This window comes from Bubalus bubalis, chromosome X (genome assembly GCF_019923935.1).
Source record: "Bubalus bubalis isolate 160015118507 breed Murrah chromosome X, NDDB_SH_1, whole genome shotgun sequence".
In the NCBI taxonomy this organism is placed as follows: domain Eukaryota; kingdom Metazoa; phylum Chordata; class Mammalia; order Artiodactyla; family Bovidae; genus Bubalus; species Bubalus bubalis.
In genome coordinates this window covers 17,381,617-17,407,680 of record NC_059181.1, presented here as the reverse complement: position 1 = coordinate 17,407,680, position 26,064 = coordinate 17,381,617, and the positions used below count along the sequence as shown (strand labels likewise).

The window sequence follows — 26,064 nt, the reverse complement described above, 5'->3', positions numbered from 1 at the left end:
TGAATTCCTGGCTCAAGCCTGGAGAGGCTTGACCTTATCAGTCCTCAGTTTGGCCTGCATTCTTTCTGAGGCTCCCGGCCCATCCCACAAAGACTATCTGGCCTTCTTTCCCTGGTGAGGGTTTCTCATCTCCTGCCTAGCCTGGGATAAGGGCCACCGTCCACCCGTTCAGCCCTTCATCTTCCTGCTCACGGGCATGTTGGAGCAGGCAGGGGAAAAATGGCTCACGCAGCACCTTCCCAGGTATTAGTTGGCAGGACTCAACCTCAAAGGCTGTCGCCGAGCTCACATGTCCATCAGATCTCCCAGTCTGCCTGAGAGAGGGAATTCTTGGTTTGGATTCAGTGGCCTCTTGTGTTACTTGTATAAGTTGCCTCTGAGTGGGCTCATTTGATTTTTTTTTTTTTTTGTCCCTTTGCTTATGGTGCCTTTAAGAAAGAGGTCGTGCCCTCTTCATTTGGCCTCGCCTGATTATAGTCACGTCTTGGTCGGCTCTGGTAATTACTGCCTGTCAGCACGGCAGCTGTCCAGGCTTGCTGTCCTTTGTGCCCGAGTACTCCTAGGCTCCCTCGAGCAGGTGCCTGCAGTGCTGACTCCTGGAGGTGCGCACCTGGTCTGAAGGCATAGTCTGCTCACAGGATGTCTTTGGACAAGGACTACCCTCTTTGAAAAGCGTGGCCTCTGCCTGGGGCGATCTTGGGTTCTCATGGTCCAGAGATGTAAGAGGAGATGGAGACAGACACAGATGGACGCATGGACGGACACGTTTCCCCCTTTTAATAGCCCATGAAATCGAAATCTGAAGTAATGACTGGGGTCTGCAGCATTCAGAGCGCTAAACACACAGACTGAGTTCACTTCTTGGGCACTGGGGAGCCGGAGGCCCATTTCTTCTTCCGTTGGAAAAGCTAATCTGACCCCCAGGATCCCACGTTCTAGACAGAAGTCCCTCTTTGACTGATGGCATGATGTAGATCAAATCATTGCCCACTCAGCCTTCGTCTATAAAAGTAGGGAAACATACTCGTCATCTCTCACAAGAGGCAGTGCTCTGTGACAACCTGGACTGATGGGGTGGGGAGGGAGGTTCAGGAGGGAGGGGACATATGTATGCCTGTGGCCAGTTCATGTTGATGTATGGTAAAAACCATGACAATATTGTAAATATTTTTCAATTTAAAAAATACGTATATTTAAAGAAAAGAAAGGTGCAATAGGAAAAAAAAAAAAAAGAATAAAATTCTCATTCCAAAGGGGGAAAAAAAAGAATTTCTGAGAATAGATGAAATTAATATGAAAGTTACATTGTTGTAGCCAGGTATAGTAATTTACACTGTGGAGGTAAATTTGCACTGCTAAGCCTTAACCTTCTTATATCATCCAAAGCAGTGCTTTATGCCTGCACAGCCTCCTGAAACTGTTTAATAGTTCTGCCCACTCAGACTCTTCAAATGAGAAGGGAGCTTCAAAGGTGAAACTCTGGTATTTATCCTAAATCTTGAGATTGGAAACGTGTCTCAGCAGAGAGATGTTTCTTTTTCTCAGTGTTGTGGTGTACATGCCATTAAAGGGCTTCCCGGGTGATTCAGGAGTAAAGAACTTGCCTGCCAATGCAGGAGACACAGGTTCTATCCCTGGGTCAGGAGGATCCCCTGGAGAAGGAAATGGCAACCCACTTCAGTATTTTTGCTGGGAAATCCCATGGGCAGAGGAGCCTGGCAGGCTACAGTCCATCGAGTCACAAAGAGTTAGACACGACTTAGTGACTAAATAACACGCCATTAAAAATGGGATCCAGAGTTTTGAGCTTTTCCCTGGATTCTGCAATGGCTTCCATTAGACTTACTGGCAAACTTCAGGAACTGAGAATTTGTCTTTAAACTTTTGAGTTATATTATTAAAAGTTACACCAGTGTTTGTCACTCTCCTTAGCGTGTTAAGATACAATGTACTAACTGTCTTAGGTACTTGAGTTGCCTTTTCCCTCATCCCAGCCCTGGATTTGTATAGTTTTAGAGACCATAGCAAAAGTAACATGAATGGTATCCATAAGTAAAACCTTTCATCATTTAGGATTGTTTCATCTATAAGTAACAGAAAAGACTAACACCCCTGGGCCTGAACAGTCAGGCCATCCATTGTGACCTAGCAGTGTCCAAGGTGGGGGTGGCCTCCCCATTGGTGGACTCGGGAGCTCAATGATGTCATAGTACGTCAGGATCCCCTCTAGGACTGGCCCAGGCTGAGTGTCCTGGGGGAGAGACAGATGCCTGAGAGCCTTAGGACTCTTAGCTATGCGGGAGAACTGGGCGGCAGGTTGCCATGTGTCTATCCATCTGTACCCATCACTCCTGCCGTGTGTATGTACTTCAAGTCTCTTTACTAATTTACCCTATGAAATTGCAGACAGAGTTTGGCATTGTCTTCCTTGCCTACAAGGCGACAAGTGGACACATGTGGAAGGAGTCAGGAAGCCCTTGGCTCATTCGCTTGTTATCTGGTCCCCAGTGGAAGTCCCTTCCATTCAGGCCTGGGAAACTTACGTCCCAGGAGTTAAATGTGGAGATTTTGTAGAAATGATTTTTGTCTCTTTAAGATCATTGTTTGAAGTGTTCCTTTCCTTACTGGTCTTAAATAAGACCAAAAAGTCAGGCAAAATGGAGGTTCTCGGATGACGTTCTTCATCTAAGAAAGAATTCTGTTTTAAAAACATTTTACTGTTTTGAGGAGATTAGAATTCTAAATATAAGAACATTTGAGGTAAAGTTGACAAATACTTAGCTCCTCCAGGTATTTATTTCCAGTAGATTCTAGTAATTTGACATTCTGACTGATGGGGACTTCAATAGTAGACATTCCATAGAACTGTTTTTTTTGTTTGTTTTTTTAAGGAGACGTCTGGAGAGCTCAAATTAACTTGGGATGTGGTTCTATTTGAGGATATTAAATAATCTTGCCATTTAAATCACTTGATGGCCTTGAGCCATCTTCTCTAGTATTAAATCAGGACATGATTATAAGCTAGTTTCTAGATGTTGGCATCTAAGTTACCTGAATGACAGTCTTTTCTACCCAGATCAAAGGAGTTAAAGAATGGATGCTGACATGGAACTGTACTCATTGTCCTGTGGCAGCCTGGATGGGAGGGGGATTTAGGGGAGAATGGATACATGCATATGTATGGCTGAGTCGCTCTGCTGTGCCCCTGAAACTATCACAACACTGTTAATCAGCTATATCCCAAAACAAAATAAAAAGTTTAAAGTTTCTTTTTTTAAAAAAGAATGGATGGTGGCCTTGCAGATGGCTCTTATGAGCAGGTGAAACTAATGAAAATGACCCAGAGGCAGATTCCATCAATGTGCGGTGACTCTCAGATCAAAGAGGAACCTACATAGCTCAGGGAGGGACAGGAAGCAAGTCACTGCAGCTGCAAGGCCTAAGAGAAAAGAGACAGAAGCATAAAGAGAAAGGGATGCAGAGAAGTGGACCGGGTGATAGAAATTAGAAGTGGCTGCATGCTGCTCCAGTTGCTGAGACAGCAGAGAAGGCTCGACTGACCATGCTCAGCATGCAACTGGGTGGCTGAACGTGTCTCATTCACCCCCAGGTATTGGCCATCTGTAATCACGATGCTGTGTCTGTTACAAGACTTTATTTATTTTTTTTTAAATTTTACATAATTGTATTAGTTTTGCCAAATATCAAAATGAATCCGCCACAGGTATACATGTGTTCCCCATCCTGAACCCTCCTCCCTCCTCCCTCCCCATACCATCCCTCTGGGTCGTCCCAGTGCACCAGCCCCAAGCATCCAGTATCGTGCATCGAACCTGGACTGGCAACTCATTTCATACATGATATTTTACATGTTTCAATGCCATTCTCCCAAATCTTCCCACCTTCTCCCTCTCCCACAGAGTCCATAAGACTGTTCTATAGACCCTGTGTACGAGACAGCAAAAGAGACACTGATGTATAGAACAGTCTTATGTTACAAGACTTTAAATCATATGTGCTGCACTGCTGAAGAAAGCATTTAGCTATGTGATCTGATTTAGCGGAACATCCATCATAAACAAACTGCTAGAATAAAAGTGTGGGTACTTCACTTCAGCTCATGGGGAGCCAACACTATGAACACTCAAGCCTGCCACATACTGGCATGTGACTAGGAAGTAGTCTTTTTCGTTTTTTACAAATCTTTAGGTTTTTTTTCCTTTTCTATGTCAAAAATCATTCATGTGGAAGCTATAGATATGAAGAGAGTAAATATAAAATCTTTTGGAATGAGACCATGGAGAAGAACAGTCAGCTTCTGAGTTCTGTCCTTCCAGTGACTTCCATGGTGTGTACATTTTAAAAGGAAGTAAAAGTGGTTTCATACTATATGTACTGTTTTCATCGTAAAGAATAGTTTTCTATACCATAACCATGCCTCCCCCATCCCCACCTCCTGTGTATATGTGGTTTGTAAACCTGATAGTTTTGCAGTTGAAGTAAACAGAGTTTTGATTTACCTATAGCTATATATTTTATTATGTAGAATCAAGTAGAAGGTAGTCATGTGAAAAATCAAACATCAAGGTTCAAGGTGGTGAGATGTACGTTCTTAGGAGCGAGGACCAACTTGGAAATCTGAGACTGGGAATTCATTACTTAATATAGTGATTTAGAAGCTCCTGTTTATGTGTATTTGTTTACTTTAAAGGATCCATTATAAAATTATGTTTTCCTTCTGTTTAGCCTTCTCTGGATATTCAACAAATACAAAGTACGACCCATACCAAATTAAGGCAGAGATAGCAAGTCGTCGGGATAGGGTGAGTAAAATGAATATTTTCGTAACTAGAAACCCTGTGTATATTTGTACATAATATCACTTATCATGGTTCATTATATGATGGTCAGTGTGTCTCACACTCATATTTTAGTAAGATTTTCAATTTCATGAATTATTATTATTACATTTGGTTATACTTTCTACTATTTTTTCAGTAGGAGGAGAAAAGCTTCATTTTAAAACCTCAGCCCATCTAACAAAAAAAATCGCCTGTACCCCTCTGTGTTTCAAGGGGCTAGATTCACCCCCCATTTGGAAAGATTTGACAGTGTCAGGGCCCAACCTCAGAGGACTGGATGACTCTCAGCAGGTTTAGCATCTGTCTGCCGTTCTTTCCTGGTGGCTCTATTCCCAGAGAAATTGGCCTGCCATAGTGTTTGACCAGAAGATTCCAAGGCACCTTCCCAGTGGTGCCCAGTTCTTTAGATACCACCATGTCCCATCCCTCAGCCTTTGTCATGTGTGTCTGGAAGGAGGGATGGGAGACATCTTGGAGCCCAAGCCTCCGGTCCTGGTGTCTCAGTCCCTAAATCAGAGCATCTCTTTGAGTGCCATGGCTCTCATATTCTAGCACACCCATGAAAACACTGGGGGCATCAGTTCAAAATGAAAACTCTAGGCCACCCCTAGTTTTAACACAGGCATGGAGTGAGGCCCAGCACCTGTTTTAAATAAGCACTCTCTGCGACTGAGTTCCAGGTACCTAAAGCCATGCTTTGAGCAATGGCATCTCCTAGGTGGGACTTTAAACGGAAGGGAGGATGGAAAAAAAAAAGCATGACAGAGTTTGCTTATTGCATTATGTCAGTTAATACCTTGAAAAGAAAATCACTGACGATTCCAGGGTTCCCTGTGGGTAGAAAGCTCTTGGGGATCCGGGCCTTGTGTGTCTCAGCCAGCCGGCTTCTTTGCCAGGGCTGTGTGTTAGGCCTGTCGATGGAAGGTCCTGGCAAGAGGGTGACCCAGGGAATTGCAAGCCAATCAGAAATTGAGAGGACAGTGCTAACAACTGTAGAAAAACCATTTTTCACAGCATGCTTTTGGGAAAAAAAAATATGTCATTTGTCTTTAGCTTTCCAGGTTAAAACGAGAGCTGACCCAGATGAAGCAAGAACTGCAGTACAAAGAGAAAGGAGTGGAGACCCTGCAAGAGTGAGTGGCCTGTGGTGATGGGGGGAGCATTTCCCTGCAGTTTCCTGTTGTGCTGACCTCTTATATGCTGGGACGTGTGTCTTAAAGCTTCTTGGGTGTTCACCTTTCTGCTTTTATTTATGCTCGTTATGTACCAGTCATAAGCATCAGATCTCTTTTCCTTGAAGATATCTTGTTCTTGTTTCCTTGGGAAGCAAGATCTTTATTGGAATATTTGTGCACATTCTTGATAGCTAACTGTCTAAAACACACAAGGCTATTTCCATTTAAATTCCTTTTTTTTTAAAATTTTATTTTATTTTTAAACTTTACATAACTGTATTAGTTTTGCCAAATATCAAAATGAATCCGCCACAGGTATACTGTTTGACTAGTTTTAGTCTCTTCAATGTTTTAGTTCTAAAATTTAAATTAATTAAAACTAAATAAAGTTAAACTGTTAGTCCCCAGTCTCAGTAGCCACATCTGAAATGCTCAGTAGTCATGTGTGTCTAGTGCAAATCTTCTCCACCTCAGTGCTCATGACTTTTTGGGCCAGATAGCTGTCTGTGGTGGGAGCTCTCCAGTGCACTATAAGATGGTTAACAGCATCCGTGGCCTTGACCTCCTATGTGCCGGTCGCAGCCTCTCACCCAGTTGTGACAGCCAAAAACGTCTCCACATATTGCCAAGTGTTTCCTAGAGGGCACGTGTGTCCCACATGGAGGACCACTAAGCTAGTGGCCCCTGCATTGGGCAGCACAGATAATAGGCTATTTACATCCTCACAGATGGGTGATCCCCTGGAGAAGGAAATGGCAACCCACTCCAGTATTCTTGCCTGGAGAATCCCATGGACAGAGGAGCCTGGTGGGCTACAGTCCATGGGGTCACAAAGAGTCAGACACGACAGAGCGACTTATATATCTACACAGAACATTCTGTCGGATGGCCTGATCTATAGGTCATCCTCCTGTTGACATCTTTGCAATTAGAACTCTGTCCCTACTGAGAGTTCGGAGATTTTAAAGTTCTTAATATTTGCGAATTCTATTACGTGAGCAAATTAAGTGAACAATAGTTACTGTGTCAATGGTGGTATTGGTGGTCTGAAAGAATTCGTTTTCTCTAGAAGGGGTTTTGCATGCCTGTTGGTTCTAAGTCTGTTTCCTTTTGATTCAGATCCTGGTTTCACTTGCTGAACTTGGGCATGTGCTTCACACCTTCTATGCCGACTCTTCTCTTGCGGTTGTCTGAGTTCGACTGCTCTGACAAGATACTTTAGACTGAGTGACTTAAAGAGCAGACATTGACTTCTGATGGTTCCAGAGGCCAGAACTCCAAGGTCAAGGCACTGGAAATCCATTATGAGCCTTTTGACTGTGTCTTGACATGGTGGTGTTGTTTGGTGGGGGGCTCTGGTCTCTGGTGTCTCTTTCTTTAAGGACAGTGGTCCCTTCATGGGGCCCCACCCTCATGACTTCATCTAAATCTAATAACCCCCTAAAGGACCCATTTCCAAACAGCATCCCATTGGGGATTGGGATTCACCTCAAGAATTTGGGGGGACGTGAACATTCAGTCCATAGCAGTGACCATTGGGCTAAATTGTCCGAGGACAGCAACAATGCCTGCTGCACAGTCAGCCTTCAGCAAATGACGGGAATCCATGTGGCTACAATTCCTGGTACACAGGGGCAGTGTGCTACTCTCTTGGCATCCTGTGTGTAGATGCAGTGACCGCGTGTCAGATGTATCATTCTTTATAAGGAGGGAACATGGAATGTGAGTGTTTGCCAAAGGTGATGACCTCAGCCTCACATAAAGGGTAATCAAACCCTGTTGTTCAGCATGAGGTAGAGATTCACTTTCTTACTCACCCAGGATTGCTTTGGCTGACGACTTTTTTGTCCGCTTCTTTATTGAGGACGTATTATAGACACCAGGGGAGACACCATACAAAGGTGAGCTGGGTCCTGCTTGGAGGGCTTGGCTCTTCTGGCTCTGAGACACTGCCATGCCCCCTGCAGGTCCCCTCTGAGGTGGGATTTGGCCACGTGCTTAGCATGAGCTGCAGGCTTTTAACCTTGCAGTCAGCTTTTTGCTTTCTCTGCCACTACCTGCAGCAGTGTGTGTGTGTTTGCGTGTGCATGTGTGCAAGAAAACCCCTTCTCCTTGGCATTGCTAGGAAGTAACTTCATCTCTCGTAGGCAGTCATTCTTTAAAAAAATATTTACTAATCTTTGGCTGTGCTGTCTTTGTTGCTGCGAGGGCTAACTCTCTAGTTGAGGTGTGTGGGCTTCTCATTGTGGTGGCTTCTCTTGTGGAGCATGGGCTCTCAGCATGTGAGCTTCAGTAGTTGTAGCCCCCGGACGCTGGAGCACAGGCTCAGTAGCTGTGGCTCAGCTGTTCGCATGGCATGCGGGATCTTCCCAGACCAGGGATCAAAACTGTGTCTCCTGCGTTGGCAGGCAGATTCTTTACTTACCTGTGAGCCACCAGGAAAAACCTCAGCATCATTTTAAGACTGGAAAAAGGTGGCCTCAGTTTCTCCAGGTTTATGGGACGGGAAGCAGAAGCCGGTACAGGAAGTTGTCAGTTTACACCTGCAGCCAGAGCGGAGTATGAGCCTGCAGAGAGAATGCCAATGCTGTTGATCCTCTTTCTGCTTTCCTTTGCAAGCCCCCTTGTGTGGGGTCAGCAATGGTAAACATGACCCCTGCCAAGGGGATGGTCCCCACTCTGTGGCAGAGCCTATGGGAATGCCCACCTTCCCCCATGCAGGCTGAGGGTGGCCTGAAGGAAAGCTCTGGACCTGGACTTGGTCTTGGGGTGTCCCAGCCGAGCTTTCCAAATGAAACTGCCTCTCGAAGCAGCTTCTGGTTGGCTGCTGTGTTGTCATTGCGCACGATCACTCTATGCTATGACATGACGTCTCAGGAAGGAGAGAAAACAGGAGTGCTTGTGCCATGCTTATTTGTTAATACAGTGTTGTGCTGGTGAAAAAGTGGCCTCACACCTTCCTCTGAGTTACACAGGCCATGTATAAGATGAAAACGGCCTCTTTATTTTTCTGGTATTGAAGACTGGCTCTTGTGTTTGGATCACATCATGTGGATTGGTATGCTTTATTGAGAAATTGGGAAAACCTCGGGTAAGCATCGATAATGTGATTACCCCACCCCTACTGCAAAATCCTGACTCTGAACACAGATAATACATGCACTGTTGTATATCAATGGGCTTCTCAGATTTTATTACCAACCTCGACTTAAGGCAGAAACCCTAGATTTCCCTCCAGAAAAGTTTCTGCTGTTCTTGCTTCCCAGAATATCCCATGTATTTTTTTCCAGGGCACCTCACTGAGAGTTTGGCGACTCACAACATTTTAAACTCAACTTGTTTATCTTGGTGAACTTTCCTGGCTAGCAAGGAAATCCATCATTATGCTTGGGTCCAAGTGAGGAAAAAAGAGCCTTTTGTATTTTTTTTTTTAAGCCTATGTGCGTTGTTAATTTTTGTAGATGGGAACTGGCCGTGAACACAATCTCTGGGTTAATGATAGAATGTGTGTGTTTGTGTGTGTGTGTGTACTATATATAAACTTTTAATGATGGAAAATGTCAAACATACACAAAAGTCAAGAGAATGGTATAAGAGAACCTTCCCGTACCTGTCTCCCCACTTCTACAGCTAACTACACAATGGCCAGTCTTGTTTTGTCACACAGCTACAGAGCCTCATTGCCCAAGCTTTTACCACGTTATTGAAGCAAATCCCAGAATCATGTTTAGTCCATAAATGTCTCCTAAAGTTACGGACTCCTTTTGAAAACGTAACTAATACCTGTGCCACTTAGTAGTAATCTCTTCATGTTGTCCATTTCCCAGTGGGTTTTTCCCCACCTCCCTGGTTTGTTTGGGTCCAGGTTCAGACTAGGTCCACACCTAGTGGACCTAGTGGTTATGTGTGGTTAGCATGTCTCTTCATCTCTACCCCCCCCCTTTTTCTTTTTTCCTTTATTTCTTCCTTTTGACAACGTACTTGTTGAAGAAGCTACTCTCCTTGTCCCAAAGAATTGCCCCGATCCTGGATTTTGCTACAGGAATGTGCATTGCATCATTTCACATGCTCCTGTGTCCCCTGCTCTTTATTTATGTAAACTGGTGTCATTAATCCCATAGGTTTGATCTGACTCAAGTTCCATTGCATTTTCTCTTCTTTTGGGGGTTAAATATGGTTTGTAGCTGGTGGTGGTACTTTGATCGGGAGGTACACACTCTCTGGTTGCCTCGTGTATATGTGTGTGTGTGTGGGGGGGGGGGTGTTTAGATTATAATTGGGGTTTGACACTGGCAGCCTGATAACGTCCATTTATGTGTGTGTGTGTGTGTGCACTCAGTCACTCAGTCAGGTCCAACTCTTTGTGACCCCATGAACTGCAGCCCTAATTCTAGGGCACAGGCTAAGTAGTTGTGGCATGTGGGATCTTCCCAGACCAAGGATCAAACCTGTGTCCCTTGCATTAGCAGGTAGACCACTGAGCCACCAGAGAAGCCCCCAGAGCCTTCTTATTAACTGCCCTCCAGCATTTCTTCTCTGCTCCTTACTGTACTATATTGTGTTTGAATAAATCTTATTTCTACCACTGCTGTTCAAATCATAAAAGTAGGCGCTAGCTAGATGTGCCAGTAACCCCCTTCCTGGAGGTGTGTGCTTATCAGCGCCTGGGTCTGTGCTTTGAGCCTTTTAATTGCTTGATGACTGTCTTCCATCTTGGGATGCCATGATGGAGTTAAGCCCATATGTCTCCTTCAGTGACTCAGAGCGACTGCCCTCTGAGGAGCGTTCAGTATCACGGCGAGGCAGTGTTAGATCTTGGAATTAGCATTTTCTCTCTGAGGGGATTTACAGGTTTCAGGAGAGCATGGGCTTGTCTGCAGTCCACACAGGCTTAGAGCAGGATATCCTGTTACCATAGCTCAGAGGCTCCTCAGATAACAGTAAAACCTACAGAAGTGGGGGCGGAAACAAAAAGAGTGTTGTTCCCAGTCGTGGGATGGATCTGGTGTTCCACATGGGACCGACAGCTGATAGAAGCTGCCAGAAGCTCTTTGGGATTCTGATTCGTTCAAGGCCGCCTGCCAGAACCAGTGATGTAACAGGTAGAGTCGTATCAAGACTCCTCCATCTTGGGGGTTATAATATGTGCTATTAATGTGGACGACCTTTCGAGACCTGGCGGCCCTTTCCTCCAAGATGTGGGTCGAAGAATTCGTTTGGTTTGATTTTTGCCAACGCAGTTCTCTTGACGTCTTAAGTTGAACAAGAAACACTGACGCTTGAGGGCAGGGGGAGGTTGACGAGAAATGCCTCAAAGATGCCTTCTCGGCGGTGTGCCATCAGCGTTGGATGCTGCGCCGCCTTTTCTCTGGCTTCCCTGGTGGCTCAGACAGTAAAGAATCTGCCTGCAAAGCGGGAGACCTGGGTTTGAACCCTGGGTTGGGAAGATCCCCTGGAGGAGGGCATGGCAATCCACTCCAGTATTCTTGCCTGGAGAATCCCCATGGACAGAGGAGATTGGTGGGCTACGGTCCATGGGGTCACAAAGAGTCAGATGCGACTGAGTGACTAACACTTTTAACACACTTCTTTTCTAACAGTTTCTTTCAAAGGCAGGATGTAAAGAGTGCCAGTCTGCTTTGGCCTGCCATCTGACTGTGTGGACGGTCCTCAGATTTGACATGGTGTCACTTTGGAGGCTTGAGCTTGAATGTATTGCTAGCCTGGTGACAAGAGGCTGAGTGTGGCGTGAAGGGCCTCAGTGTGGACCTCGCTGTGTGACCTTGAGCAAGTCATTCAACCTTCCTGGTTGAATGTTGAGTGAAAAGTAAAGGCTATGTTTTAGAGGGAATTTGAAAACTCCCAAATAAACGAATTTTGCAGATGTGATATAAAAGAGAGTTCCTGTTCTTTGAGAGTTAGGGTTAGATCACAGTTGACAGATGGAAGCGGTTAGAGTTCTGTGGAGTCTGCTTCTTCCCCTTACCAAAGCATACAGACCCTACCCTGGCCACCCTGAGCCAGGAGTGCACCAGCGGGTAGCAAGGGCCATTAGCTGCACCAAGTTTTTCCATGCTGCTTCTGCTGCTGCTAAGGCGCTTCAGTCGTGTCTGACTCTGTGCGACCCCATAGATGGCAGCCCACCAGGCTCCATCCCTGGGATTCTCCAGGTGAGAACACTGGAGTGGGTTGCCGTTTCCTTCTCCAATGCATGGAAGTGAAAAGTGAAAGTGAAGTCGCTCAGTCGTGCCCGACTCTTAGCGACCCCATGGACTGGAGCCCACCAGGCTCCTCCGTCCATGGGATTTTCCAGGCAAGCGTACTGGAGTAGGGTGCCATTGCCTTCTCCAAGTTTTTCCATAGAACAGCTAAAATGGAAAAACTCCAATTTGGACTTGAGAGCTGGGAGATGTGGGTTTGAGTTGTGGGTCTGCCAGATCTTAGCTTGTCCTTTTGGGCCACTTAGTCTCTCTGAGCCTCAATTTTTGCATCACGAAGTCTGGGAAGATTATGCTTATCTCATAAACCTGTTCAGGGGATTAAATGAGGTGAGACATAAAGCATGCAGCAGGACAGTCACCTAATAGGTGTTTGATACTTGAACTATTGTAATATGCTATTTATATACCTATCTAATTTAATCAAACACATACTTATATAATTCGATCAAATAGATACTTGTATAATTTAATCAGGGACTTCCCAGGTAGTAGAGAAGTGGTAAAGAATTCTCCTGCTAGTGAAGGAGATGTAAGAGACATGGGTTCATTCCCTGGGTCGGGAAGATCACCTGAAGGGGGACAGGGCAACCCATTCCAGTATTCTTGCCTGGAGAATCCCATGAACAGGGGAGCCTGGCAGGTGACAGTCCATAGGGTAGCACAGAGTCAGACACAGCTGAAGTGACTCAGCATGCATGCATGCATGCATAATTTAATCAAATGCATATAATTTAATCAGATCAAATAGAAAATGTCTCTATAAGGTTATACTTACATAACAGTATCATTTCACGTAATTGCATATTCTATAATAATTCATAACTTTTTAAACAGTTACATTTCAGAGATTCCTAGAACTTTGAGATCATCTTTTCTAAGAGCTTTCACACTTTTTTGTTAAAACATGTGTAATCTTTTCCCCTATCCTTCCTCTCCAATGACATCTTCTATGGAAGCAGACTGTCTGAGATGGAACGAAGGGAAGGGCTTGCTGAAGCAGCAGTGAGGGGCCCCAACTCGTGGGTGGGCTCTCCCTTCAGCGACCCCAGCTCACCAGGCTGGGACAGCCTTGGGACAGAGTGAAAACAGCTGCTCTCGGTCAGTCTTCATTCCTTTCTGAGGTCTCAGAGCTCCTTGGGTGGAGCTAAGGTCAGGGCTGAGGCCTGCCGCCTTGAAGTTGAACTTTTGTTCTTGGGTGGGGGGGTGGTTGGGGGGCTCTGTGGCATCTGCTGGTGAGATGTATTACAGGGTTTGCTGTTCTCTCTCCCTGATGGGAACTGGGGCCTGTTTTCCTCCAAGCCACCAGCTGATGGTGCCTTGACAGGCTGCTGGCTCTGACCCGGGCTTTACCGATGGCTGCACTTAGGCTCTGTTGCTGCCGAAAGCCGTAAAGAAATCACAACACCCAAGTATGAGCCAGAGCCCACGGGGCTAGCGTCTCACATTGTGGCCTTGACAGAGGCTGTGTGTCTGTACTCTGTGACCATTCGATGAACACTGACTTCTAAGCAGTTGAGAATATCTTGTGTGTTGCATTCGAGTTTCATTTCTCTATAGGGGTGTCGGTGTCAGGTAATGATCCCTTAGCTGTATGTAGTTTTCTTTCTAGAGGAGTCAGTAGACCTGTAGTAGCAAAGGCGTTGGTCATTAACTGTTAAGGAGAAATCACACTTTTCTGGCCTTGGGTTTTCTGTGTTGAAATGATGTCACCCTTTTCTACAGACTTCATCAGCTTATGTCTGTTGTGATTTGTGACATTAAATGAGATATATCGGAGAGCCTTTTATCAGAAGATGGATATCAGGAGACATTATTACATAAATGAGTCTAACTTCTCTCTGCAAGAAAAGTTGAGCCACTTCCTTGGCAGACGTAGTGATGGGAGATGGATGGCCTTTGTGTCTGCCTTGCATCAGAGACTCTTGATTCTCCATAGAACAGCTAAAATGGAAAAACACGTGGCCAGGCCACATTGGGATCCAGGGATAGAATGAAGGAAGAATGAATGGATGTTTGGATGGAATGGGAGTACTAGAGAGGGAGTGATATATTAGAACCAGGATAAAAGAACAAAAGATAGAGGAGCCATATGACTTCCCAAGTTTTGTGCAGGGCATCACTATTGAAACTTCACTACTTTTTGCTGTTTCCCATATATTCTTGTACATAGATTCCATAGGTATGTTTACTGAATAGACATTTTGGACTACTAACTGAGATGCTGGGGCTAAACGAATAAGACATGATCCTGCTCTCAGAGAGGGAAGTCTAAAATCTCTGGAAATGATTAGGAATCTTGCCTGGCACGTCCCTGCCTACAGAAGATGCTCTTGGAGCACAGGGAGACATCCACCACCAGTCTTATCTCCTTGTATTCACCACGAACAAGGAAGGGCTTATGGGATCTTTTTTTTTCCTTTGCCAAAACATTGCTTTTTAGCTGTTCCCCGCCCTTCTATGAAGCTTTTAAGTTCTGGATTATTACTGTTTAATGGGATGTTACACTCTCACATAGAATGACTCTTATTTCTTTTTGAACCAGGATTGATCGCAAGATGTCTAATGCTCATACCAACTACAAACTGGATGAGGCACAGGCTATAATGAGCGAGCTCAGGACCATCAAGAAAGCCATTTACACGGGCGAAAAGGAAAGGCGGGACCTGATGCAAGTAAGAGGCCGGGGAGCTCTTCAGAGCCCGCATCTGTCTCTCTGCCCTCCTGCGTGTCGTTCCTTTATTTATTTATTTCCCTTTTTTAAACATGTTCATAATGCCAGGGTTATCTAACTTTCCTTTATTTAAACATTAAAAAAATATATATGTATTTATATTATATCGTTATTATATAATCATGCAAATTTTAAACACATACATGTTTGTACAATATATATGTATATTTGATATCTTCTATATATGTGTGTGTACGTATATATATATATATATTTTAAAATGTGCATGTTAGTTTCCTAGGGTTGCCATGACAAAGAACCACATACCAGGTGGCTTAGAACAACAGGAGTTTATTCTCTCCGAGTCTGGAGGACGAGAGTCTGATGTCAAGGTGCGGCAGGGCCACGGTCTGTCTGAAGGCTCTGGGGGAGGTCCTTCCTTGCCTCTTCCAGCCTCTGGGGGCTGCTGGCAGTCCTTGGTGTTCCTCAGCTTATAGATGCATCACTCTAGTCTCTGCCTTTGTGATCACATCTCTGCATATAAATTTTTTCTTCTTATAAGGACACCAATCATTGGATTAGAACCTGTTCTCATCTTAGTTCGATTTCATCTGCAGACTTTTCCTTCCAAATAAGCACGTATTCCCAGGTTCTGGGGGTTAGGACTGAAGCATCTTTTTACAGGACACAATTCAGGCTACAGTAAGGGGTGACACATTTATATCATTTAATAACCAAAGTAATTTTAAAAGTGTATCATAAGAGTCTTGCTGTCACCCCATTTTCTCACCTCCTATAACTACTGTTATGACCTTCTTGTGTGTCCTGCTAGTGTTTATACAGACACGTGATGGTGTGGACACGTGATCAGTTGCCCTCGCAGAAAGCTGGGCCTGTAGCTCTGTATGGCTGCATAGTATTCCACCATGAGGATAGACTTTATACTGTTTTTGTTTTTGTTTTTGTTTTGCCACTTGAACTCCTGTAGCTTCTGTTATTTTTAGAAAAAACTGAGTTTTTGCCAAGGGACGCATGCCAGGCTCTTGCTCCATGCCGGAATGCATTTGATGCTCTCCGTCGTGGCTTTTCTTTCCAGCTCAGTTCACTGAGTCGGCACCTGGCACTAGTAGGCATTTGTCTCAGTTCTGCAGCATGTAAAACACGCAAGGACATGGGAGCAAAGCTCACCTTCTTTGGCCAAGTGCGACAGGTGTGCACATGACCGCCTTGCATGGCGGTGCTTCCTAATGTCGAGGATGTGAGGCTGGAGTGTCCCCAGGGTGCTTGTTCAATTGCAGATTACCAGGCCACACCCCAGATCTCCTAGATTAGACTCTCTGGGGGTGGGATACAGAAATCTGTATTTTCAGATGCCCTGTATTTCCGGGTCATGAGAAGTAAATGACACTCAGTTGCCTCGAGTGGGTTCCCCACCATGGAGGCTGGAGATGGAATTTCTGGAAGACACCTCAGACCCCAGCATCTTCTCTGAGACACTCCAGGGAGACACACAAGCAGTGTCTTCATCTAGTAAAATCAAATAAGTTGTTTTGTCTTTCTTATACAAAGAGAACAGTCTTGGCCCATCCCAAGACACCTTTGTCTAGATCCAGAGGCACCTGCCTGGGGTCTGCTGCACCCGGGCGTCTCATGTCTGCAGTCTTTTAAAAATCTTAAAAAATCTGGTTTCTCTTGAACTTTCACCCGAAGGGGTTCCAGGTACCAGAATTTATACTTACTCTAATCTTTGGCCTACTGACATCCATATAAGATGACTTTGACCCTGTAGAATTATGACTGAAAAAAATTGCTTATAAGAATATGTGAGCATAGTCTAGGAGTTGTTTTCACCTTCTGTGTGGTTTTAAAGATCTCCAGGTAGCATTTCTTTCTGATGGAATTATTTTTTTTTTAATTTTATTTTATTTTTAAACTTTACATAATTGTATTAGTTTTGCCAAATATCAAAATGAATCCGCCACAGGTATACATGGAATTATTTATTGAAGGAACATTTCAGATGGGACTGCTATCTCCCCTCCCCTTTGCTCTACTGAGGTACAGCTGACAAATAAAATTTTAAAAATTTAAGGTGTACGTGCTGATTTGATAGACACATCTATTGTGAAATGATTACCACCATAAAATGAGTTCACACCTCTGTCACCTCACATGGGTACCTTGATTTTTTGTGCTGAGGACTTCTAAGATCTACTCTTAGCAACTTTCAGACCTTCACTCCAGTATTGCTAGCTATACTCACTGTGCTGTGGACCTAAGATCCGGAACTTATTCCTCCTGCTTTCCTGGTGGCTCAGACGGTAAAGAATCCACCTGCCAGTGCAGGAGACGTGAGTTCGATCCCTGGGTCAGGAAGATTCCCTGGAGGAGGGCATGGCAACCCACTCCAGTGTTTTCGCCTGGGAAATCCATGAACAGAGGAGCCCGGTAGGCTACAGTCCATGGGATTACAAAGACATGCAGCTGAGCACATACATACGCACATTCCTCTTAACGCATGGGACTTTGGACCCTTTGACCAGCATCTCTTCATTGCCCTGAGCCCTCCAGTCCCTGTCAGATGCCTTTATACTCCCTATGTTTTTGGCTTTTTTGGAGGGAAGGCTTATTTTTTCTTTAGGAAACACAAAGGTTTAAAAAAAAAAACAACAGTAAAAATGGTCCCTCATTTGTTCTCTGTATTATTCCCATGCTGCCAGGAGGACTCAGTTGCCATCTGACTTAAATCACTATGAGTTTCATGAAAGGTGCATGTGCTGATCAACATTTCTTTGGAATCTCATGAGAATGGGGTTGGGGTGGGCCTGCTTTCCAGGAATGAGGCTGCCGACCTGGAATGGAAAGGAAATGACTGCTTGGAAAGGGAAGAGATGCATCGCCATGGCTGTTCAAGTTGCTTGTTCCCTTCTGTTCTAGAGCCTGGCCAAGCTGACTGATGGCTTCAGGAATAGCTGTTCTCTTACCGACCCTCTGCAGGAGTTCCCTCCCGGCGCAGGCGCACTGGGCGAGTCTTTATCTCACCAGTTTTGCGATGCTGGCTCTCAGACTGACATCATAGGCGAGGTATGCTCACCAGGCATTTGGGGGACGGGGGCGGAGAACCAACTATGTCCAGAGAGACAACAAAAGAGCTGCTTTGATGTGGCCATCACCCATTTGTTTAAATTTTCCACTTTCCCTTCAAAAGGGTTTTGGCTTTTGTGCCATTAAGTTTGGAGAAAGAATATGGTTTTTTTACATCCAGGCATCTTGAAGGTTCAGAGGGGCCTGGGAGGCAATTGAATGGCTTATTACCTCTTTCTTCATAAATTAGATTTTTTTTAAAGGCAGAATGCTTTTGAGAGTTGAGTTTAGCTGTTTTTTTGACAGATATAGGACTCTTTAGAGCATGGATCAGCTAACTTTTTCTGCCAAGGTCCAGATAATTGTTTTAGGCTTTGCCGGCTATGCAGTCTCTGCCACAGTCATCTGTGAATGGGTGAGTGGGGCTTGTTCCACTAAAACTCTATTTACATAAAGAGGTGGTGGGCCACATTCATCCTTTGGGCCGTAGTTCTCTGAGCTCTGGCTTAGACCAGTGATTTTCATCAGCTTTGTGGCTGTGTCACCCTTGGGTTATACTTTGATGCTATTTCCTATTCTTCTAAGAGAATGTCAGGAAATTGAAATTAATTTTGTTTGGGACTTGGAAGAATTTCATAATGCCCCTTTTGATAATTAGTGAAGCCTTGAGTTAGCCACCAAAGCAGAATTGGCAGCCATCATGTGAAGCAGGGCAGTGAATACTTAAAGACACTACTGTTGTACTGTCATTGAGTGAAGTTTTACATTCATTTGTTACAAATGGAAAACCAATTTGTATGGATTCTTTTTCTTAGGGCTCACTAAGTAAAGTTGAAATATCAGTGAAATGCAGAATGCCCTCCTAAAAGTAAATAAATAAAAAGAAACAAAAAGAAGGGAAAACCATTGACTAAAAAACCGTGAGTTTTAAATAATTAACTGATATTTTAAAATGTCAACAAATAGTGCCTCTTTGAGGGGAATATCATATAGGAAATAATGCCTCTGTGTCCTGGATGTCCTGAACTGCCTATTTGCAGTGTTCCCCCTTATTGTTCTCAAAACTACACTTGGGCATTTTGACCAGGTTTAAGACAGAGAAGAATCTGTAAGTTAAAACTGTCTGGCATTTTTGCCTAAAGATTTTGGCATGCGAAGGAAAGAAGTACAATATGTATTGAATTCCATGAATAACTCATTGCTGCTTAACATAAGGTTACAATTAGAATTTTTAGAGGCTCTTACCTCGTTTGAGAGAAACAGGTAAGATTGAAGGTTCTGTAATGATTTAGGTAAGATTTTCTAAAAAACATCGGGTGGGGAGTGGCTGGTTATACTACTATAATAACTTTAGCAGTAAATTGTCATTATTTATGAGTTTACTGGGGCTGGCCCTGAGTTGACAGCTTCATGACTGTTACTTCGATTTAAGTAGTTGTTTCCATCCTCTTTTGTCAGCTGAGAGGGTCCAGGTACCAGGTTACCTAAGGTTATGTAGCCAGGGAGAGGCAGATCTGGGTTTGAATCAGCAACTGATCCCTAAACCCCTGTGCTTTCTACTACACCTTGTTATTGAAAAATATATCAAAAGGCTTTAACTGTATTAGTTAGCTATTGTTGCATAACAAAACACCCCCAAAACCTAGCTTTTGAAAACAGCACACATTTATTATCTCACACTTGTACTGTGGATCAGGAAACTGTGCTGCATCTTCTGCTTCATGGGCTCTCAGGAAACTGTAATCAAGGTATTAGCTAGGGTTGCAGTCTCATCAGAAAGCTTGATTGGGGAGGGTTTACTTCCAGGCTTACATGATTGTTCTCAAGATTCAGTTCCTCACTGATTGTTGGACTGAGAGCTTCTGTTCCTTACTGTGTGAACCTCTCCAGAACGGCAGCTTGCTTCATCACAGCATGCATGTACTACACAAGTTGGGATGAATTTTGTTTGCATTTGTATGAACTTTGAGGAATTCTCTATTTCTTTTCAAACTTAATTTGCTGTGGGAATTACAAAATAGACAAGTGTACTTCCACTATTTAAAAAAAAATCTGCCAGTGTTGGAACAACCAAAGTCTTACCAGTCACATTCCCAACTCCCGATTACCAGAGGTGGCAGCTGTTATTGGTGTGTTTCCTTCCAGACCTTTGAAAAATGGACTTTGGAAGGTGAATTAAAATATTCTTCATTGCTGCTGGAAGTTTAAGTGAATTTTCTCTTTTGAAAATGGGTTTTTAACATGTCTCCCCCCTTGTTTATCTTCCTTCTGTTCCAAAAAGTTCATCTTTGATGATAAAACAAGGCTTGTGGATCGAGTCAGGCTTAACTGGCAGTATGAGGAAGCCAGAAAGAGGTAAGAAGCTCCTTTTTCAAACCTTGCCTTCTCCTTATTTCCTTTCTCCTGTGGGAAGAGGTTTTATGGAGTTTCAATGTGTGATTTATCCACATCTTACCAGAAAGCAATGTCTGATAGAGTATAGAATTAAGACTCTTCAGTTTATGTGTAGCTTTTGAACACATGTGACAGAATTTCACATGCATTTAAAATGGGAACTTCTCAATATTGCAAACAGTTATAAAGATGGGATATAATAAAAATAGAGACTTTTCGGGCTCTCTTTATCCTCTCAGGGAATTCAGAACTCCCTCCTTCCCTGCCTTCTAACTGAGCATCAGTCCCTCAGACCAGCTTAAGCATAACTGTTTTTTTTTTTTTATATATATGTGGCATCTCATTCCATAGATTAACAACAAAAGCCATGTATCTTGGTTTCAAAGACAGTTTAATAAGGATTAGGTCAATGAGTGACAGCAGTACCTAATCTATGTCATTCTGATGGAGAGAACTGAAACATAATCGTGTCTGTTAACCTGTGTTGTAGGTGACCTGCCTTCTGCAAATTGAGGCTTGACCTTGTTTGTGTGTTTCAAAATGTATCTCTCCCTCCTTCTTCTCTCTGTCCCTCCCTCCCGGTCTCAGCCAGGATTCATGGGCAGGACCACCAGGTGGGCTGTTATCCTCGCAGGCAGTGTTTTGTTTAAATTTATTTTATTGGGCCGTGTCGGGTCTCAGTGGCGGTGCACAGGCTTCTCTCCAGTTGTGGCACATGGACTCAGTGGTTACGGTGCATGGGCTTAGTGACTCTCTCTTGTGCCTTCTGAAAAGAGTCTTAAATCCAAGCTGTTCCAAAATCTGGGCTTCGGGAAGCCATGGTGCCTGTCTTTTTCAAGAAGTTTCTTTAGTCACATATGAACTGCTGTGCTGGGGGTGGAGGAAGAGGAGCGAATGCCAAGCAGGTCGAGGGCGTCCATTCTGGAAGCTAAATAGTTGGGTTTGCTCAGTATACTGTATCATTCAGGGATGTCTAGAAATCCGCTTCATGGCCTTTTTAGCAAATGTAAAAATAGCATCCAAAGCAGATCATCTGACTCCCCGCTGGAGGGCCGGCTGGAGATGACCCAGCCTCTGCTCGGAGCCCCTCTGCCTGATCCTCCTGGCTCTTGCTCTGCAAGATGCAGTGGTATGCTCAAATGGGGGCACTGCACTTCCCCATGGACCACTTCCCCGGCCTCAGGCATCCACTCTCTGGAGCTTGCTGGTGGCATTTGTCCGATGCTGTTGTCTCAATATTGAGAATATTGTCTCAATAGTCCTCTGCTCCTTGCATGTTTCTGCTGCACCGTGTGGGTGTTGGAATTCACTGCGTTGTATTAAACCACAGAAACTTGATGGGTGCTGTACTTAACGTAATTGTTACTGTTTGGCTGTGACATTTACCAGCCATAGCAAGGGATATTCTGGTTTTCTAGACATGATATTGGTACAGAGTGAGTAATCTTTTAAATATCGAGATAATAACATTTGGGCGGAAAGTCCAGGATTTAAGAGCATTCTTCAGGGGAGGACACTGTACTTCATCAGTGTCTTTTAAAGGAGAGGAGTATCTCAGGGTCACCAGAACCTTGTTAGGAAAGGCAGCACAGTTGCAGAGGAGGGTCCTGTCCCCAGCGTGTCGACCTTTGTGGAAAAGTAAGGGCTTCTCCGGAGAAGGCAATGGCACCCTACTCCAGGACTCTTGCCTGGAGAATCCCATGGACGGAGGAGCATGTTAGGCTGCAGTCCATGGGGTCGCGAAGAGTCGGACACGACTGAACGACTTCACTTTCACTTTTCACTTTCATGCCTTGGAGAAGGAAATGGCAACCCACTCCAGAGTTCTTGCCTGGAGAATCCCAGGGACGGTGGAGCCTGGTAGGCTGCCGTCTATGGGGTCACACAGAGTAGGACTGAAGCGACTTAGCAGGAGCAGCAGCAGCAGCAGGGGCTTCTCCAAAGTGCCTTTCTGAGCTGCCTTGGCCACATTTAGAGATGCAAGATCCGTTGCAAGGACATGCCAGGTTGGCTCACAATTGTTCTTTCCCCACTAGAATGGTGGTTCCCACTGGGGCAGGGAGTGAGGGAGGGGTGCAATGGTGGGAACCCCCCCTACCCCCGGTGGGCTTCTGGCCACATTTACAGATGTCAGCAGTTGTCATAGCTCTAGGAGAGGCACCAATGGCATCAAGTGGGGAGAGACCAGAGAACCCTCCGGCCCCCGTGTCACTAGTGCTGGAGGATTGTGCTGTCTCAGCAGGTCCACATCTGCCTCATTTCCATATGGGCGACCCCAGCAGCTTCCTGCACACCAGGCAGCCATGGGCAGAGAAGCTGCCAGGGGTGGGTGGGGGCTGGGAGACTGTACTTCTGACCGGCACCTGCCCTGTTCACAGACATGGCGTGGTTTATGTGAGGCCATAAGGACATATAAACTCCCCCACAGCTAGCAGACATTGTGAGGACCTCAGTGAGTCTTCCTGGGGGTGGAGATAACCCCAGATAGTACCTGCGGGGTGTGTGCCTGCATGCACGCACGCTGCATATATGTATAGACACACAGGGTTCAAAAGCATGTACAAATCTGCTTGTATGTCTATGTACACATGTAACATGTATGCTTGCATTTATTTGTGTGTATATATAGGGCTTCCTTGGTAACTCAGACAGTAAAGAATCTGCCTGCAATGCAGGAGACCTGGGTTTGATGCCTGGGTTGGGAAGTTGCCCTGTAGGAGGGCATGGCAATCCACTCCAGGATTCTTGCCTGTAGAACCTCATGGACAGAGGAGCCTGGCGGGCTACAGTCCATGGGGTCACAGAGTCGGACACGATTTAGCATATATATACCTGTGTGTTTTCCTGCTTGTTTTTATTACATAAATAATACATGAATACATTGCTTTTGTCAAAGATGCAATCAGTAGAGACCTCCCATCTTAACCTCCTCTCTAATCCTGCCACCCACCATTAATGATTTGGTGTGAAACCTTCCAGGTTTTATGTAAACATTTAAGTAAATGAAGCTCAATGTAGTTAAATCTAGTATATGATGCATAGCTTTTCTAATGATTACAACCATCCTCTCTGGATGGACATCTTGATGATTCCATTTTTTTTCTTTTCACAAATAGCGCACATCTATGTATAGGCCCCAACCTTGCAGGAATACCTGTTTCCTTGGACAGATACTTAGCAAGTAAACATATGGGTCTAAAGACCTTTATGTTGGAAGTTCTGATCGGTCCCACCGAATTGTCTTCCAAAATGACGTACACACTTTACCCTGCCATCAGTAGCAATGGAGAGCCCTGATTTCTGTGTCTCCTCATCCTGGTTAAATACCAGCATTCTTCGTACATTTTTTTGGAGTCGTGAACAAAGACATTCTGTGAGTTGTCACGTCCTTCCCTGGTGAAGGATGCAGGGAATGGTGCACTGATGGTGCAGATCAGCATACTTTCAGTTATTTAAATTGCCGGGTCTGAATTGTTTTTGCAGACAAGCACTCCTTTCACAACATGTTAGATTCCATCAGTCCCTAAGGGATGGGGGTGGCCCCCCAGGGGATGTTTTTGGCTCTCGTGACTGGAGAGAGGGCACTTCTGGCATCCCATGTGGGGACCCCAAGGATATTGCTCAACAACCCACAATACCCAGGACAGTCCCCCCAGCAAAGACTCGGATGGCCCAGAGTTTCTTGCTGCCTTCAAGAAATCTGACTCTTGGGCTTCTTATCTTGCTCCGAAATCCCTACTGTGTGTGGCAAGACCCAAGGGCAAGTCTTCTACTGACTCAAGGCCTGTTCCAGCCATGCTGGCCCCCTCGGTGTTCCTCACACATATTGGGCCTAACACCTGTCAGGCACACTCCTGATTTAGTGCTGGAGGTTGGCACAGTAATGGCCGCTGAGATGTCCATATCCTAATCCCTAGAACCTGTGACTCTGTTGCTTTCCTTAGCAGAAGGAGCTTTGCAGATGGCCTCAAGTTAGAGATCTGGGGGTGGGGAGATGATGCTGGATCACCTCGATGGTAGCCGTTTAGTCACTCAGTCGTGTCCAACTCTTTGCGACCCCATGGACTGTAGCTCACCAGGCTTCTCTGTCCGTGGGATTCTCCAGGCAAGAATACTGGAGTGGGTTGCCATGCCCTTCTTCAGGGGATCTTCCCGACCCAGGGTTCGGACCCGGGTCTGCACATTGCAGGCAGATTCTTTACCATCTGAGTCACCAGGGATTACCTCGATAGGCTCAGTGTAATCCCAAGGGTCCTTAGAAGAAGGAGAAGCAGAGAAGGAGATGTGAGGATGGATGCAGAGATCAGAGTGATGCAGGCCTGTGAGCCAAGGAAAGTGAGCAGCCCCTAGAAACCACTGCAAAATATATTCTTCCCTTGAGCCCCCAGAAGAATCACAACCCTGTCACTCATTGTTGACTTCTGTCATCTGGAACTGTAAGGTCTACGGCCATACCACCCCAAATGTGCCCGATCTCATCTAATCTCGGAAGTTAAGCAGAGTCGGGCCTGGTTAGTACTTGGATGGGACTGTAAGGTAGTGATATGTGTTATTGTAAGCCTCCCAAGTTTGTGATCATTTGTTACAGACATGAAAGGCAAGTAACACAGTACCCTTGGCCCCTGCTGTTTCCTCTGCCTGCAATGGGATACTTGGCCTCAAAGGGTCATGTGGCCTCTGCTCTCCTTCCACTCACTGTCAGAGACACTTTTCTCATCATTCTGAATAAAGGATCACTCCCATCCACCACCCCATTACCCTGATTCTCCCAGCAAATGTAACCAGCTAACCTGCTCTATACTTTATGCATGTGCCTGTTAAGTCTCTTCAGTCATGTCCAACTCTTTGGGATCCCACGGGCTGCAGCCCGCCAGGCTCTTCTGTCCATGGGATTTTCCAGGCAAGAATACTGGAGTGGGTTGCCATGCCTTCCTCCCCAGGATCTTCCCAACCCAGGGATCAAATCTGCATCTCTTGTGTCTTCTGCATTGGCAGGCGGGTTCTCTACCACTAGCACCACCTACGGAGCCCATACTTTATGTGTTTGCTTTTTTTTATTGTTTGTTTTTCCCTGCAAGAATGGAAACCTCATGAGGGCAGAAATTTTTGTCCAGTTAGCTCATGACTATAATTCCAGCAACTAAGTGTCTGGTGAATATTTACTGAAAGAGTAAACAGGGGTCCCCTTAGATCACACATGCTCTTTGACCTTCACCCCTATGAACAGGCGGGTGGAAGGAATTCTTGGACCCAGGTCAGCGCCAGGTCAGCTGCTCTGCTCCTGGCTCCTGCCCCCAAAACCCTCGTCCTGGTATGAGCCTTGGGCTAATTCCCCTGGATTTACAAGAAGAAAAGGCCTTTAGACATGCATGCCCTTGGGGATCTCATGGAGGCGGGTCATGGTCTGTTCATTTCAGAAACTGTTCACATGACACGTTATCGCTCCCAGCTCAGCTTGTGGTTCCTGGGCTTTCGTGGTCATTCAGAAGGGCTTGTCGTCATGGACCACCCCGTCATGAATCCTCCTCTTGGGTGTTGGAAAAAACAGCTTTGGAGCTGGGCCCTGAGGGATGTTGGAATTCCGGCTGCCCTTATGTTGAGGAAGAGCTTTCTCAATCAAGGGGGCGCAGGGATCAGGGCGGAGAGTTGTATAATTG

At 45.1% G+C, this 26,064-nt stretch overlaps 1 protein-coding gene across 4 annotated transcripts in view; it reads left to right on the top strand.

Moving 5' to 3' along the window:
- The window catches only part of WWC3 (WWC family member 3), a 110,241-nt gene that overhangs the window by 49,851 nt on the left and 34,326 nt on the right, over positions 1-26,064 (top strand). For 2 of the 4 annotated variants that reach the window (XM_044937200.2, XM_025276633.3), the window contains 6 exons: positions 4,747-4,823; positions 5,916-5,995; positions 14,801-14,930; positions 15,223-15,321; positions 17,867-18,013; positions 20,295-20,368. In XM_044937200.2, the coding sequence (XP_044793135.1) occupies positions 4,747-4,823; positions 5,916-5,995; positions 14,801-14,930; positions 15,223-15,321; positions 17,867-18,013; positions 20,295-20,368 (607 nt within the window). The remainder of the gene's footprint in view (positions 1-4,746; positions 4,824-5,915; positions 5,996-14,800; positions 14,931-15,222; positions 15,322-17,866; positions 18,014-20,294; positions 20,369-26,064) is intronic. The other 2 variants (XM_006050693.4, XM_044937201.2) reach the window with 1 other exon arrangement.